The sequence below is a fragment of the Melospiza georgiana genome, chromosome 16, assembly GCF_028018845.1.
Source record: "Melospiza georgiana isolate bMelGeo1 chromosome 16, bMelGeo1.pri, whole genome shotgun sequence".
Taxonomy (NCBI): Eukaryota; Metazoa; Chordata; class Aves; order Passeriformes; family Passerellidae; genus Melospiza; species Melospiza georgiana.
Genome location: NC_080445.1, coordinates 1,742,405 through 1,758,195, shown reverse-complemented (window position 1 = coordinate 1,758,195; position 15,791 = coordinate 1,742,405). Strand labels below are relative to the sequence as shown.

The following is a 15,791-nucleotide window of genomic DNA, read 5'->3' as shown; positions in this document are numbered from 1 at the left end:
TTTTAACCGCTTAGCTGTCGGGAGTATTTCAGTGGCGTGGACGTGGAGCTAGGAGTGTATACAGATAAATACACCCAGCACAAGGTGCTGCTGGGTTTAAACCCAGCCTGACCAGTTCCCTGCTCCATTTCCTTCCCAACATGAGAATCCTTGTGCAAAATCCCTCTGCTGCTCATCACTCAAGGTCTCTGCTCGAGTGGAGCCTTTCCACGGTGAGGAAGCTCTGGGATCTCACCCTGCTCCAAGCAGGGTGGTTTTTAGGAATCCTTGGATGCTGCAGAACCCGAGACAGGCTGACTTGAGGCAGGACCCTCATCTGCCCACACTTCCCAGCAGCTGGGAGTGACCTCCCTGCTCTCCTCTCCTCTCTCTGCCTCCTGGCACGGGGCTGGGGAGACGTTCCCACCAGCCCTGGGAGCGTGGAGCTTTGATCTGCAGATGCCTGAGGAGCCAGGTCAGCATCTGAGGCAGGATGGACTGGCAGGGAGCAGCCTGTTGGACCACACTGATCCAATTAGGCTCCACGATGGAGAATCCTTTTTATTTTTTGGTCCAAAGCACAAGAGAAGTGAGGGCTGTTGCTTTGAAGCCGAGGAGATGAGTTCATGCCTGAGTGCTTGGGAAGCTGGAGAGCCGAGCTTTGCAGTTCATCTGGATCTTCCACAGCTCTCCAGAAAGCATTTAATAAAGCTCTCGGGCTGCTTTTCCAGGGCACTGCTGCTCCTCACGCTCGGCTGGCTGTGCCAAAGGCTTTCCCTCTCTCCTGGCTGTGGGAGCTTGCAGAGCTGCTCCTGACGTGTTCACTGTACCTCTGTGGGGTCAGCGTGGAGGATTGTCCATCATTCCACAGGACAAGGAATGGCTTCAGACTGCCAGGGGGAAGGGTTGGATGGGATACTGGGGAGGAATTGTTCCCTGTGGGGATGGTGGGACACTGGCACAGGGTGCCCAGAGCAGCTGGGGCTGCCCCTGGATCCCTGGAAGTGTCCAAGGCCAGGATTGGATTAGTCTGGGATAGTGGAAAGTGTTCCTGCCCATGGCAAGGGGTGGCACTGGATGAGATTTCAGATCCCTTCCAGCCCAGCTCATTCTGGAATTCTGCTTCTTTTGACCAAACAGTTGTTTCTTTCTCATTATTTATTCCTATTTGCTGTTATTCTCTTTCCTTCTGTTTTTCAGGCTTTCTCTGCCATGAAGTGCACTTGGTTGGATTTGTTGATCTAAGAGGCCTTTCCCAACCTAAACCATTCCATGATCCCCTGATTCCTTTTCTCCACACTCCCCAGCTCAGCTCCTTGCATGGCAGCAGTGCTGTGAGCCCAGTAAAGAATCCCAGGCAGGTTTGGGTTGGAAGGACCTTAAAGCCCATCCCATCCCATGGGCTGGGACACCTTCCCCATCCCAGTCTGCCCAGTCCCAGCCCTGTCTGAGCACTGGGTTGTTTGAGGACAATGTGGGATTTGTTTCCCTGTAGGAGAGCCTGGAGCTTTCCCCAGGCTGGGCTGGGCTGGGCTGGGCTCTCCAAGGCCGGGATTAAATCCTCCCTTGGAGTTTCTGGGAAGTTGTGGCAATAACGGGGCTGGGAGGAGGGACCATGGGCATTCACAGCCCCCAAGAAGAGCCTTCACTCCTCTGTATAATGGCCTTCTGTTGGCTTTTAGTGGGGTGCAGTTTAGTAAATTAGGAGTCTTCAGGTACTTAGCACTTTAATGGTTCTCACTAAGAACATAATTAAACCATAGACCCCGTAGGGAGAAAAAAACCAGTTTATTGTGTGTATTTTTAGACTGTGTTACCAGCCCTCATAAAAGCTGCTCGATCCAAGCCAGGGAACAGGCCCGAGCTGGCGACCCAGAATTCCTGCAGCAGCACTCACACCTTACAAATCTGCCCTGTGAATTACAGGATTCATTTTCCTGCTCCCATTTCCAAAGGCGTTTGCAGCAGCCGTTCCTCCCCGGCTGCTGGCGGGGAGAGGGAGGCACCAGGGTTATGATGTTGTGCTGACACACAAAGCCAGCGTTTGCTAATTGTTTTTTTTTATAATTTAAAAACATTTTCAGTCTCACAGAGGTGCCCAGAAAGGGGGCTGCTCCAAGCCCAGGGCTCTGCTCCCTCTCTGTGTGCATCCACCTTGGGTTTGCTGAGCTCCATCTGCCCTGGAGCTGCAATTCCCCTGTCTGGGTGTCAGGACATCACAGTTCTGGGTGCAGGAGAACTCCCAGCTGCTCCCAGGATAAAGAGATGGAGAGGGAATTTTCATCAGGCAGTGTGGTGATGGGACATGGGGGAATGGTCTCAAACTGAAAAAGAGCGGGTTTATGATGGGAGATGGAATAAGGGGGAATATTGGGATAAAATCCTTTCCTGGGAGGGTGGGAGGCCCTGGCACAGGGTGCTCAGAGAAGCTGTGGCTGCCCCTGGATCCCTGGCAGTGCCCAAGGCCAGGTTGGATGCAGCCTGGGATTGTGGAAGGGGATGGAAATTAAATAATCCTCCAGGTCCTTTCCAAGCCAAACCATTCTGGGGTTCCATAATTTCCTCACAGCACAGCCACAAAGCAAAGTGCAAAGCTCCAAATCCCAGGAACAAGAGAGCCTGGAAAGCTTTTCCATCCTCTCTGACACCAACACCACTGGGATGTCCCCATGGGATTAGCATTTCTTTGGAACAGCAGGTGTGGGGCAAATTCCCTCTCCAAAGGAAGATTTCTCCAGTTGTGGGATTTCTTAAGGATTTCTTATTAACATATCAGAATTTGGGGTTGTTCCTTTTGAAAAATTTGCTGTTTTCTTGTCCTGGATGGAAAAATCTACCAGTGTCAAAAAATGTCAGGCTGACAAAAGAAGGGTGCTTTCCCCAGCTGTGGGTGCCTCGGTGGGCTCAGGCCCAAAAAGAATCCAGGAGGTTTTCCAGCATCCAAGCTCCTGGTGATTCCCAGGCTGCTCCTGCCCCCCTGCCCCATCCCAAGGAACTCAGCTCCCTTCCTGGGGAACCTGTGCTGTGCAGCATCTGGAAGGCATTGCAGGAACACACACACACACACATCTCCTCCCCCAGCAGCTTTTAAAGGATTTCTGGGACGTGTGAATCACTGTGCCGTCACTGGGCTGTGCTTGATCCTCAAATCCCACTCTGGGTTGGGCTGGGAAGGAGCTGAAAGCTCATCCCATCCCACCCCTGCCGTGGCAGGGACACCTTCACTGTGCCAGGGTGCCCCAAACCCCATCCAGGGACGATTCCAAGGATCCAGGGGCTGCTCTGGGAATCTGGGACCTCCACACCCTCACACCCTCCAAGCTGGCCTGGAACTTCCACTGCAGTGGGATTTGAGGCTGGAGTTTTCTCTTCCTGCCCTTAAATAATTTGGGATGGCAAAATCTCTAGTCCGAGCTCAAGCAACAAGTGGGAACAATGCACATTAATGTATTAATTACAATTATAAGTAGGTGTGACATTGGTAACCCTGCCTGCTCTCCCTGGTCCTCATCCATGAGTGCCAAACATTCCGACCCATTAGATCGGTGCCTCAGCTGGGCCAGGGTTGGTTAAAGCACTTAAAAATAATAATAATGATAACAACAACAACAACAATTGTTGTTGTTGGTTTTATTATTATTATTATTATTATTATTATTATTATTATTATTATTATTATTATTATTATTATTATTATTATTTACCATTTCTAATTATAATAAATAATTAATAATGATCATTATTATTGTGGTAATAATGATAACAATAAGAAATTGTGGTAATGTGATACTAATTGTGGTGATGATAATAATAAATTAATAATATTATAATAAGAATGATAACAATAAGACTAATGTGGATGAAAATAAAAAATAATTATTACTATTTAATATTTATTATTATAATAAATAATAATGATAATTATTTTTGTGGTAATAGTGACGATAATAATAAATTAGGGTGATGTGATACTAATTGTGGTAATGATAGTAATAAGTTTATAATTGTGATTATAATAATAAATTAATAATACTATAATTATAATAATTATATTTAATATATTATAATAAGAATAATGTGGATTAAAATAATAAAAATAGTAATTATTACTATTTAATATTTGTCATTATAATAAATAATTAATAATTATCATTATATTTATTGTAATAATGATGATAACAGTAAATGGTGCTAATGTGATACTTTGTTTTTATGATGACAATAATAAGTTTATAATTGTGATCATAACAAAATAATATTATAATAAGAATAACAACATTATAATATATATATATTATATATATATATCTTATATATATATTATATATATATATCTTTTATATATATATATATATATATATATATATATAAAATATAATTATAAATTTAAAAGAGCCAAGGAACAACCTGCCTGTTTGGAAGGCTAAAACCATTTCCCAGCAATCTGGGATCGAAACAATCCCTTTGGGAGCCTGGCTGGGAATGCTGGAGGAGCCCATCAGGGATGAAGTGGGAGCAGGTCCTGGTGGAGGGGAGGGACGTGGGGACACCTGGGGCTGCCCTGACCCCCCTGGGGCTGCCCTGACCCCCCAGTTTGGCCGGAGAGGCCCTGGCAGAGCTCCCTGACCCCGGCCCGGCTCCATCCGGGAAGGAAGGATGCGGTCTCCTGTCCTCAGGGGCCTCCAGCCCAGGCCAGGCTTTATTAATCCCAGCTTTGCTAATAAGGAATTACAATAGTTGTGGGATTTGGCAGCGGGAGCGTGCTTGGCTGCCATGCATCCTGCAGGATTTGCCCTGTTTTGTTTGTATTTTGGATTTAACTACAAATAATTTAAAGATGTGTTGTGTCTCCTTCAATTATCATTTGTGTTTTCGACCTCTCTCTTTTGTTGTTGTTGTTGTTGAAGTTTTAAAACAATACCAGGGAATTTGAGCCTGTCAGATACGTTAAGATAAATTCTCATTTATTTTTTGCTCCAGTTGTGGGATTTCTTAGGGTGGCTTTTATTAACATATCAGAATTTGGGGTTGTTGCCTTTGAAAAATTTGCTATTTTCTTGTCCTGGACAGAAAAATCTCTCAGTGTCAAAAAATTTCAGGCTGACAAAAGAATAATATTGTCCCAAGGCCAGTATGTAAATACCTTAACCAGTAGAGCATGTTTAGAGGAATTACACTTTCCTCTCCCCAATTACCATCTTGGAAAGCAGCTCCACCAGCACATTTATTTGAATTTTAAACATTTTGAAAGCAGATCTCCGAGGTTTTGAAATCTGGTTTCCATTCCTGGCTCCGTTTGACCCAAGGCCTGACCCCAAGCAAATCTTAGGCTCAGTTTCTGGATCTGCTCTGAGGATCCTCACTCGCTTTAACATCCCTCAGTGCTGATCTAAGTGTAAGATTTCAGTGTTGAATAATAGTGGGCTTAATTTTAGATGGGGTTTGGTTGTGATGACAAAAGGGAAAATTAAAAAACTTGGTTTTTAAGAGATGAATTTGTTTAAAGACCTGTGGAATGAAGTCATTTTGTCTGCAATGAAACAAGTTCCCAGAGGTGCAGGATGGCAAATTTGGGGAGAGAAACAAGGAGTAAGGCCAGAACTTTGTAGCAGCACTTCATACCAAGATTTGGAGGGGATTAATTCCTTTTTTCCTCTGATTTTGGAGGGGATTAACTCCTTTTTTCCTCTGATATTGCAGACACAGCCAGTGCCCAACCCCATCTCGTACTTCATGCACCGCTCGCCCTGGTGGTTCCACCGCTTCGAGACCTTGGTCAACCACTTCATCGAGCTGCTGGTGCCCTTCTTCCTGCTGCTGGGCAGGAGGATGGTCATCCTGCACGGGCTGCTGCAGATCCTCTTCCAGGTGAGCTGCTCCTCATTCCTGTCCTTGAGGCTTTGGCTTTTCTGTTTTTCAGATTCCGTGCTGCTTTAGGCTGTGATTCTGAGATTCAGGTTATGGCGCCTCAGGTTTTGGCTTTTATAGTTTTCAAATTCTCTGCTGCTTTAGGCCATAATTCTGAGATTTATGTTATAGTGCATCAGGTTTTGGCTTTTATATTTTCACATTCTCTGCTGCTTTGTGCTGTAATTCTGAGATTCACATTATGGGATGGTGAGCTCTCTGCACAGAGTAGGGGGACAAAACGATTCTTCCTCCAGCTGGGGACCAAGGACAAATGATCCAAATCTCAGGCTCAAGAGCACAAACACCGTGGGCTGGAGAGAGAAAAATAAGCAGGGTGGAACTGCATAACCTAAAGCTGGAATTGGACAATGAACTCCAATATGCAAATGGAGCAGAACTTATAAAAGTGAGATACCTCATAACTGGGCATCCATTTTTGTGACCATTGTGGTTCATCTTGGGTGCAGCCCTGGCTGGGCTCTTGCGCTGCCCAAGGTGGATCCATTGAGGCCTTTTAATAAATCCCTGCTTTATTCTTTAGCTCAGTCCAGCCTCTGTTCTAGCTCAGCCTCCTCAAGGCATCATCCTGAGGGTCCCCTCCTCTCCTGGGCTTCCCCACTCCTCCCAGGAGAAGCTGGCTCTGGGAATTCAGGCTCCAGGGAGTGAGGATGATTCCCAGCCAGGAATTCCTGGGTGTTTCCCACTGCTGAAGCTTTGGTTTCTGTGTGCCAGAGGAATGGCAGCCCAGGATCAGTGCAAAGCCCTGTGGGGAATCCTTGTGATTCCCCCAAAAGTTAATTGTTATAGACATTTGTCCATCTCTGAAGAGATTCTTCTTTCTGTATTTATCATTTGAGGATTGTTCTTTATCTCTGGAAAGGGTTGAGCTGTTGAGCTGCTCTCCACAAATACTAGATTGACTGTGCTGAGGATTAAAATCGAAATAATTGCTTGGAAATTTAATGGATTCACATTCCAGTTGATTTTCTGAGTGGATTTTTTTTTGTACCTCTTCAAAACCCAGAGGACAGAAGCTGCTGCATAAATACTTCCCTAGATCCCATCTGATTCCTCTCCTGTCTGTCCTGGCAGCGTTCAAAGAGCTCATGAACCTCCATTTCTAGCCCCTGCTGCCCTGCCTTTGTTCAGCATCATCTCAGCAGCATGAAATTCCTACTCAGGAGCTATTACTGCTTCCTGTGAGTTCATGTGATGATTAAACTGGAGAACAGCTCATAAAGGCCCCTGGTAAACCACAAAAATGCTGCTCAGGTTTTAAAGGTCTGACAGAAACCCTGGCGGGTTTGTGCCCTCCTGGCTCCTTCTGCTGCCCAAACCCTTCCTGTTGTGTCTGGTGCCACTGAACGTCACCTTTTACCTTTTTTTGGGGCAGTTTGGTTGGGTTGGGATGGATTTGGGCACATGGAGGGAGAGGGAATTCCTGGGGTGTCACTCCAGAGGTGCCAGCTGTGATTGTGACATCCCTGAGGTTGTTGGAGGATTTTACTCAGCCCAACCGTAAAAAATCTCCACAAAGCAAAACCTACCATCTCTTCTGGTTAGGATGAAGGAAGGCAGGGTTAGATTAAATTCATCTCTGTGAGGGTGACAGGGTGCCCAGAGCACTCTGAATCCCTGGCAGTGTCCCAGGCCAGGCTGGAGCACCTGGGACAGTGGAAAGTGTCCCCAGGAGGGTTGGAACAAGGTGATCTTTAAGGGGGATGAAATAAGGTGATCTTTAAGGAGTTGTAACGAGGTGATCTTTAAGGGGGATGAAACAAGGTGGTCTTTAGGGGGTTGGAACAAGGTGATCTGTAAGGGGTTGGAACAAGGTGATCCTTAAGGGGTTGGAACAAGGTGATTTTTAATGGGGTTGGAACAAGGTGATCCTTAAGGTCCCTCCCAGCCCAGCCCATCCCATGCCCAGTGCTGCCCTCGGGGCTGCTCCATCCCTGTCACTCCCAGCAGGAACCTGCAGGGCCCCTAACCAGGAGCAGGGCCCTGGGGGGGCTGGGGCACCTCAGACAGAGCCGAGCCCACCCCATAAATGTCCTAATGACAGCCAGGCAGGGCAGGCATCAAGCCCCTTTAATTGGCCCTTTATTGATAGCTGGCAATTACTGCCTTGTTTGGATCACGAGGGGAGTCTGAGCAGGCAGAAAGGGTCCCAGTGTCAGAGGCAGCTCTGGTGCCTTTACAGCATTTCAACAAAAACCTGTTTATTTAATATTTACTGCCCTTTTTCTTCATTCAGAATGACTTTTATTGACAATCCTTGTGCTCTGCAAAGGAAGCAATAAAGTTTAATGTTGATATACCACTTAATTCTGCTTTTCAAGATTTGAATTGACATTACAGACAAGTTTTATTGGACATTTTATAATTGTTATTGGAGTCATGGTGGCGAGCTTGAGTTGAGTGTATTTTTCCAGATTCCAACTGGCCTGGAGAATATTGCTTTGTCAGGAACCCAAAAAAAGTTGGGCTTTAAAAGAGGAAAGTGGGGTTTTTTTCCAAGTGTGAACTTATTCTTCTTGCCTGCTTCACGTTTGTAAGGAAAAAAGCTTAGAGAGGATGGAAACATCAGAGAGGAGGCGCTCAGCAGCCTGAGCATGGATGAGTGTCCACCAGGGGATTCCTGTGGGGTTGGGATTCCAGCCTGGAGTCATCCCAAGGGAGCTGGAAGCTCCACCTTGTTCCCATCCTGGATGTGCACAGGAGGTTCCTGTTGGGGTTTGTGTTTGGTGGGATTTAGGGATTTAGGGTGGCTTTGATGGACACCACAGTGCTGCCAGCACCTCATTTCCCTCCTGGAAAGGCTGCAGGGAGCCTTGGGATGAGCCCATTCCCAGCAGATCCATGCAGGGCTCGGTGCTGCTGCTGCTCCTGGCCAGGAATGGTCCCTCCTGCTGTGGCTTCCTGCCCCTCAGCTCTGGGGCTTCTGCCACGTTCTCTTTGTGAGCTCAGCTCAAACCCCACCATTCCCGTGGAGCTCCTGGGCACTGCTGCCAGCTGTGTCTGCCAGGAATGAATTATCCCTGGGAGTGTTCAGAAAACGGGGATGTGACGCTTCAGGACGTGGTTTATGGTGAATCTGGTGGTTGATGGGTGGATTTGATGATGCTAAAGAGCTTTTCCAACCTTAATAATTCAGTGATTGGGTTTTGTAGCAGAGGTGGGGTGTGGGCCTGAGAAATGCACACCTGGACCTGAAACACCCCAATATTCAGGAGAAATCAAATTAAAAACACAGCTGTCCTTACCTGGAGGTGAGCAAAAGATATCTTGGAGGGTCTTGGAGACCCCAGGTGAGGTTTGGACTCTTATCCTTGGTTCTGTAGATGCACCAGGGCAGAGCTTGCCCATTCCCTGAGGAGATTGTGGGGTGTGGGAGGTTGGAAGGGCTGTTGGGGAAGGCAAATCCTTCAGCTTGGTGGGGATTTCACTGCTCCCTGGAGCTGCCTCCTCAAAAACCTTGGATCTCCCTCCTCAAACCTGGATCTCCTTCCTTAAACCCTGGATCTGCCCCCTCAAACCTGGATCTCCCTCCTCAAACCCTGGATCTGCCTCCTCCAAAACCTTAGATCTGCCTTGTCAAACCTGGATCTGCCTCCTCAAACCCTGGATTTACCTCTTCAAAACCCTGGATCTGCCTCCTCAAACTCTGGATCTCCTTTCTCCAACCCTAAATCTCCTCCAACCCTGGATCTGCTTCTTCAAACCCTGGATCTGCCTCCTCAAATCTTGGATCTCCCTCCTCAAACCCTCGATTTCCCTCCTCAAACCCTGGATCTCCCTCCTCAAACCCTGGATCTGCCTCCCCCAGCCCTGGATCCGTGTGTTTTTCACGCTGTCCAACTCCCAGCTCACACCAAACGTATTTCTTGGCTCCTTGGAAGGGCAGGCAGTAAAATCACACAGCTTGGCAGAGGAGCTGACGAGGGGAAGCGAGAGGGAAGCCAGAAAAAGAGGCAGGAAAAAGCCACCTTGCCCCTCAGAGCTGGCAGTGGGGCTGGGCAGGGGCCAGGGTGGATTTGGCAGTGCCAGGTGGGGAAGGACCTTCAGGACCAGAAAGGTGAAATCCATAAATGAATTAATAGCATGGAAAGTGCAGAGTGGTGCTGTTGGAAAGGCAGGGACACTGCTTCATTGCCAGTCAGAGCCAGAAAGGCCCAGTCTGGGGAGCTGGGAACGTGGGGAGGGTTTGAAGCTTTCAGATCCCTTTGGATGTGATGGATCTGTGCAGGCTGAGTCCCTGCCTGGCCCCTGGAGGCTCCTGGCGTGTCCCCCAGCACGAGGATCACACTGCAGGGTCCTGCATGCGCTCAGCCCCTGGTCCCACACCAGGACAGAGCTCCTGGAGGGGCTGAGGAACATCTGCAGATCCTGGAGGGGCTGAGGAACATCTCCAGATCCTGGAGGGGCTGGGCTGGGGAACATCTCCAGATCCTGGAGGAGCTGAGGAACATCTCCAGATCCTGGAGGGGCTGGGCTGAGGAACATCTCCAGATCCTGGAGGAGCTGGGCTGGGGAACATCTCCAGATCCTGAGGGGGATGGTGGAGGCTCTCCCTCCCTCCCTGCTCCCACCGAGGCAGTCCTGGGGTGGCTTTCAGCAGGAGCCATCTCAGAGCTCACAGGGATGACAATGCCAGGAACACAGGGGTGACAATGTCAGGGGCAGAGAGGTGACAGTGCCAGGAGCACAGAGGTGACAATGCCAGGGACACAGGGATGGCAGTGCCAGGAGCAGAGAGGTGGCAATGTCAGGAGCAGAGGGATGGCAGTGCCAGGAGCACGGGAATGGCAATTCCAGAAGCACAGGGGTGACAATGCCAAGGGCACAGCGGTGACAATTCCAGAGTACTGGGATGGCAATTCCAGAAGCACAGGGGTGACAGTGCCAGGGGCGGAGGGATGGCAGTGCCAAGGAGCAGAGAGGTGACAGTTCCAGAGCACAGGGGTGCGAGTGCCAGGGGCACAGGGGTGACAGTTCCAGGAGCAGAGGTGTGACAGTTCCAGAGTACAGAGGTGACAGTGCCAGGAGCACAGGGATGGCAGTAGGGTGGCAGTGCCAGGGGCCAGGCACAGTTCCAGCCCTGCAGAGGGCAGAGGTGAAAGCTCCAGAGCCCCTCAAGGTTCAGAGCCCTGCAGAGGAGCCCCCAGAGGAGGCAGGATCCAGCCCAGGAGCACGGGGGGACTTTGGGAGCTGGAGAGGGACAGAGGGACCTGCTGGGAGAGGGACCCTGAGGGGGATGTGGCAGAAATCTCCAGCTCTGTTATGGAAAACAGCTGCCAGCACCACCCTTGCCCAGCTGGGCACTGCACCAGGGACAGGCAGCCCCTGGGAGCTGGCCATGGGCAGGACAGCAGCAGCAAAGTCATTTTCCTCTTATTTTTTTTTCTTTTCAGGCATAAAACAGTTGTTGAGCAGATATTTTCTGGCTTTTTTATTTTTTTTTTCCTCCTTGGCTTGGCCAAACCCCAACCTCTTAAAAATTGTGATGGAAAAGGACGTTTCCCTCTGGTTGATTTTGTTCCCATCTCTCCAGGAAGGCAGGGCAGGCCAAGTGGAGGTTTCCCCCCTCTTTTTCTTTGGGAGGGGAGCACCGAGCCCCCCGTTGTCCCAGCACTGCCTCTGCCTCACCACGAGATGCTGGAGGGATGAGCTGCCCCTGCAGCCACACACACACAAATTAAATCAGGCTGCTGCAGTGCCACAGCTGCAAGAGATTGTGTTGCTGACTTAGGAGGTAGCAGAGGTCACAGCAGCAGCCTGGAGAGAGGGAACAGAAATTAAGCAGCCCCCCCTCCCTGCAGAAAGTGTCTGAATCCAGTGTTTGTTTTCACTTGTCAGAGCCGGGCCGGCTTTGCGCTCGTGGCCGGGCTGGTGTAAATCAGGGGTGTCTCCAGCAGGATTAGCGGGGTGACCCCGGTGCCAGGCTCGTGCCAGGAGCATCAGGGCCCTGCTTGGGGCTTTGATTGGGCACCCACGGGCACGGGCACTGCTCGAGGAGGTGTTTTCCTGTGTGGGTGCAGAATGCTGGTGGTAATGTGTGTGAGAATAAAGCCCAGTGCAGTGGAGGATGGAGCAGCCAGAAAATTCAGGAGTTGTTCTGCCCTTCACACAATCCCAGAATGGTTTGGGTTGGAAAATACCTTAAAGCCCACCCAGTGCCACCCCTGCCATGGCAGGGACACCTCCCACTGTTCCAGGCTGCTCCAAGCCCCATCCAGCCTGGCCTGGGCACTGCCAGGGATCCAGGGGCAGCCACAGCCACAGAATTTCTTCCTGATATCCACTGTAAATCTCTTTTCTTTCAGTTTAAATCCATTCCCCCTCGTTCTATTGCTTCATATCCCTGTAAAAAAATCCCTTTCCTGCTTTTTTATAACTCCCTGAGGATGCTGGGGAGTGTGGTCCCCCAGCCCTGCAGCTCTGGGTGGGTGTCACTGCCTGGGCTGGGCTGGGCTCCCCTGCCAGAACAGAGGAAATTCAGCCTTCCCCAAAGTCCAAATCGTGTTGATTTTGTTGTGGTTTAGAAAGGAACAACAAACAGAGAGTCCCAGGAAAATGAACAGAGCAGGACTGCAGGAATGGGCCTGTGGAAAAGAGTTTTGCAGTGCAGTTGTTCAAAAATCCTCTTTGGATTTGTAAATCTTGTGGGGTGTGAGATGGAAGGTGCAGGCAGAGAGATTCCGAGGTTCTTTGGGAATGCTGGAGCTCGGGCTGGGATTATGGAGGTCGATCCCAGCCCTGTGCACCCATCCTGGTCCAGGTGAGGGTGCCTGGGCTGTCCCTGCCCCTCAGGCCCTCCTGGATGCCACATCCCCTCCCTCACCCTGGCACTGCTCCAGCTCAGCTTTCCCCACAGCAAAACAGCAGGAATGTGAAATCAAAGCACTTAGAGTGCAGATTTTCTGTTACATTTAAGCCCCCTTAAATTAAACCTTGAGCTCTGCACCCCCCAACAAGAAACGTTGTGAGTTAAGCAGGCAGAACCCAAACTGTTTAATCACTCTGATATTTGATTTCACATCCAGCTCGATAGGATCTGCTGTGCCAGACGCGGGAATAGCAGCACATACCACCCCAAACCAGTAAATAACACTGCTCCCATAATGGGCTCTGGGATTAGTTAGCAACAAGTTAAGTCCTTGCATTCTGCAGTAGTCAGAGGCACTGAGAAACACTCCCTGGGAGCCATAGGAGTGCATTTAATTAGCTCCTGATTCAGGGCACTGGGGGTTTTTTTCTCTTCTCTTTTTCTTTTTCTTTTTTTTTTTTTTTTTTTTTTGAAATCATTAAATAAAGTGTCACCCCAAGCCAGTGCTGTAAACTCTATTTTGATTGTGGCTGCAATAACCCCTTTGGGCGTCATTCAGATTGTACTAAACAGTTTCTGGAGAGCGCTGGTTTCTCTCAAAATAAACCCAAGTCCGGCTTTGACAAGCTCTAATGAAAAACAAATTGTTATATTACTTAGAAAAATAATTTGAAGGAAGTCTGAATTAGTTGTAAAGGTGGAAAAGGTTCAGCTACTTGAAAATAGAAATTTGGAAGGTATTTATTTTAACCATTAAGCCAGTGGCCTTGAAATACAGCCTTGTTTGTTCCAGAAGGCTCCTAACGAGAGCCATGAATCACGCTGTTAATCAGTATGGGAACTTGATTAATTGGAGAGGGGAGCAGCAGTGACTGCAGCAGCAACCACCCCTCGTCCTGCTGGCACCACGGGGGCTTGGGGGGCATCCCACAGCCCTGGTTGGGCTTTGGAGGTTGGGGTTCTGTGTCCGTGCTGGTGCTGGGCTCAGGAGCTGCTTTGCCATGGAGCAGGGTTTGCAATGCCCTGTCCCTGCCAGCTCAGCTTTGCTGGCTCTGCTGCTGAACCTGAGAGGGAGTTTGGGTGCCCAACCATGGAATCAGACTTGCACAGGTGTAGCCATGATATTTTCTGAAAAATCCTTTCCTTGGGATTTTTCCTCCTGAGAAGCTGAGAGGCCTCAGGAACAAAATGCAAACATTGGTTATCTGCTGCTGTGGAATGCAACAGGTGCATCTGGGATTGGTCTCATGTGGTTGTTTCTAATTAATGGCCAATCACAGTCAGCTGTCCAGACTCTCTGGTCAGTCACAAGATTTTATTATCATTCCTTTTCTATTCTTAGCCAGCCTTCTGATGAAATCCTTTCTTCTATTCTTTTAGTATAGTTTTAATGTTATATATGTAATAAAATAATAAATCAAGCCTCCTGAAACATGGAGTCAACATTCTCATCTCTTCCCTCATCCTGGGACCCCTGTGAACAGCCCCACACACAGGAGACCCCAGGGTGGGCAGTGCTGCCATGGCTGGAAAAACACAGCAGGAAGGTCAGGGTTGGTTTTCATTCACTAGGGCTCCTGGGTTTGGGGCCAGCAGGAGCTTTTTGGCCATCCAGGGATGAGTTCCAGCAGAGTTCCAGAATTCTGGAAGCTGCCACGTGTGTGAACTGTGCCCAGTGCTGGTGGCACAGTTTGGTGTCACCTCTGTGCCATCCTTGGGAATATTGCTGAGCGCTGGCTCCAGAATCACCAGCTGCATCCTTAAATTGCAAGATTTGCTGAAATGGGGTGGGAACTCACCCAGTTCTGGTGTTTTGGCCATGTTAGAGCTGTCCAGGGGCTCTCAGGTGCCTCTCTCTGTGCTGCTCTCCCCACCCCAGGAGCAGCTCCCAGAGCTCCTGGAATGATGTGGCTGCAGGGAGGCTTCACCTCTGGGCTCTTGGGCACCTCAGGGTGCTTGGGTGTTCTCCCTGTTTGGATTTGGCCCCTGATTTTCAGAATCCCTCCGTGCTCCAGAGCCTTTGGTCCTGCAGCAGAATTTCCAGGTGCTGGGGCAGGATGGGGGAAATGGATGCTGAGGATGCTGAAATGATCCAAGCTGGAGCTTCCAACATCTGCATCTCCCAGATGGGATCAGGATTCAGCTCCAGGCTGGGAGATAAGGGATGGGTTGCACATGTGAGTGAGGGCATAAAACATTTCTGTCTGGTGAGAGCCAGAGCAGCTGCAAAGCAGAGATGCTCCTGGTGTCCATGACATGATCTTCACCATGTTCTGGCACCGTATTTCCAGGGATAATTATTTATTTATGTTTAGGAGTGAAACCATCACAACCCGTTCCTGCGCCCACTGAAATGTGTCAAATATCTTTAAATATCTGTGAATTTCTCCAGTTTCAGTGCAATGGTTTGAAGAGATGGTGATGGTTTCCCAAGTTTAATCCCATTTTCTGTCCCTTAGTCCTTATCTGAACTGGTTCCTTTGCAGTTTCCCAGCTCTTGGCTCCCACCAAGCCTTTGCTGTTCGGCAGGGGGACATGTTGGGATTTGGGATTTGGGATCTCTCCTCCCACCAGCAAGATGACAGGGCCTTTAAATAATGTTTTCTATTCCATTTCAAAAAAAAAAAAAAAATAAAAAGAAGATGAAATCAGAACAGCCTAACTGGAAACAGATGGCAGATGAGAAACTCCTTTTAAAGAGGATTTTTAATACATTTATTATGAAGAAAATCATTTATTGGTGTCAGAGATGGATGTGTGAAGGCAGAATGTGCCCATTCCAGGCGTGGAAGGGGCTGCAGTGGGATGGTGCCTTTGGTGTGGTGTTCTTGGAGCGAGGGGAGGATTTTGCTGCTGGTGAAGTGACTTTCCTGGCTGCAGAGAGGCTCCTTCCCATCCCTGCTCCCTCAGCTTCCCCCTGGGATCTCTGGCTGTCAGAGCAGTTTCGATTATGCTTTTTCTATGGGTTCCTGGCAGGGTTTTCCTGCAGTGATTTGGGTGGGAAGGGACTTTAGAGCCCATCCAATTCCAACCCCAACACCTTCCACTGTCCCAGGTTGCTCCAGACCTGGTCTTG

At 48.9% G+C, this 15,791-nt stretch overlaps 1 protein-coding gene across 3 annotated transcripts in view; it reads left to right on the top strand.

Annotated features, from left to right (window-relative positions):
• The window catches only part of LMF1 (lipase maturation factor 1), a 137,020-nt gene that overhangs the window by 86,593 nt on the left and 34,636 nt on the right, over positions 1–15,791 (top strand). For all 3 annotated transcript variants that reach the window (XM_058035552.1, XM_058035554.1, XM_058035553.1), the window contains one exon: positions 5,680–5,847. In XM_058035552.1, coding sequence (XP_057891535.1) covers positions 5,680–5,847 — 168 coding nt within the window. The remainder of the gene's footprint in view (positions 1–5,679; positions 5,848–15,791) is intronic.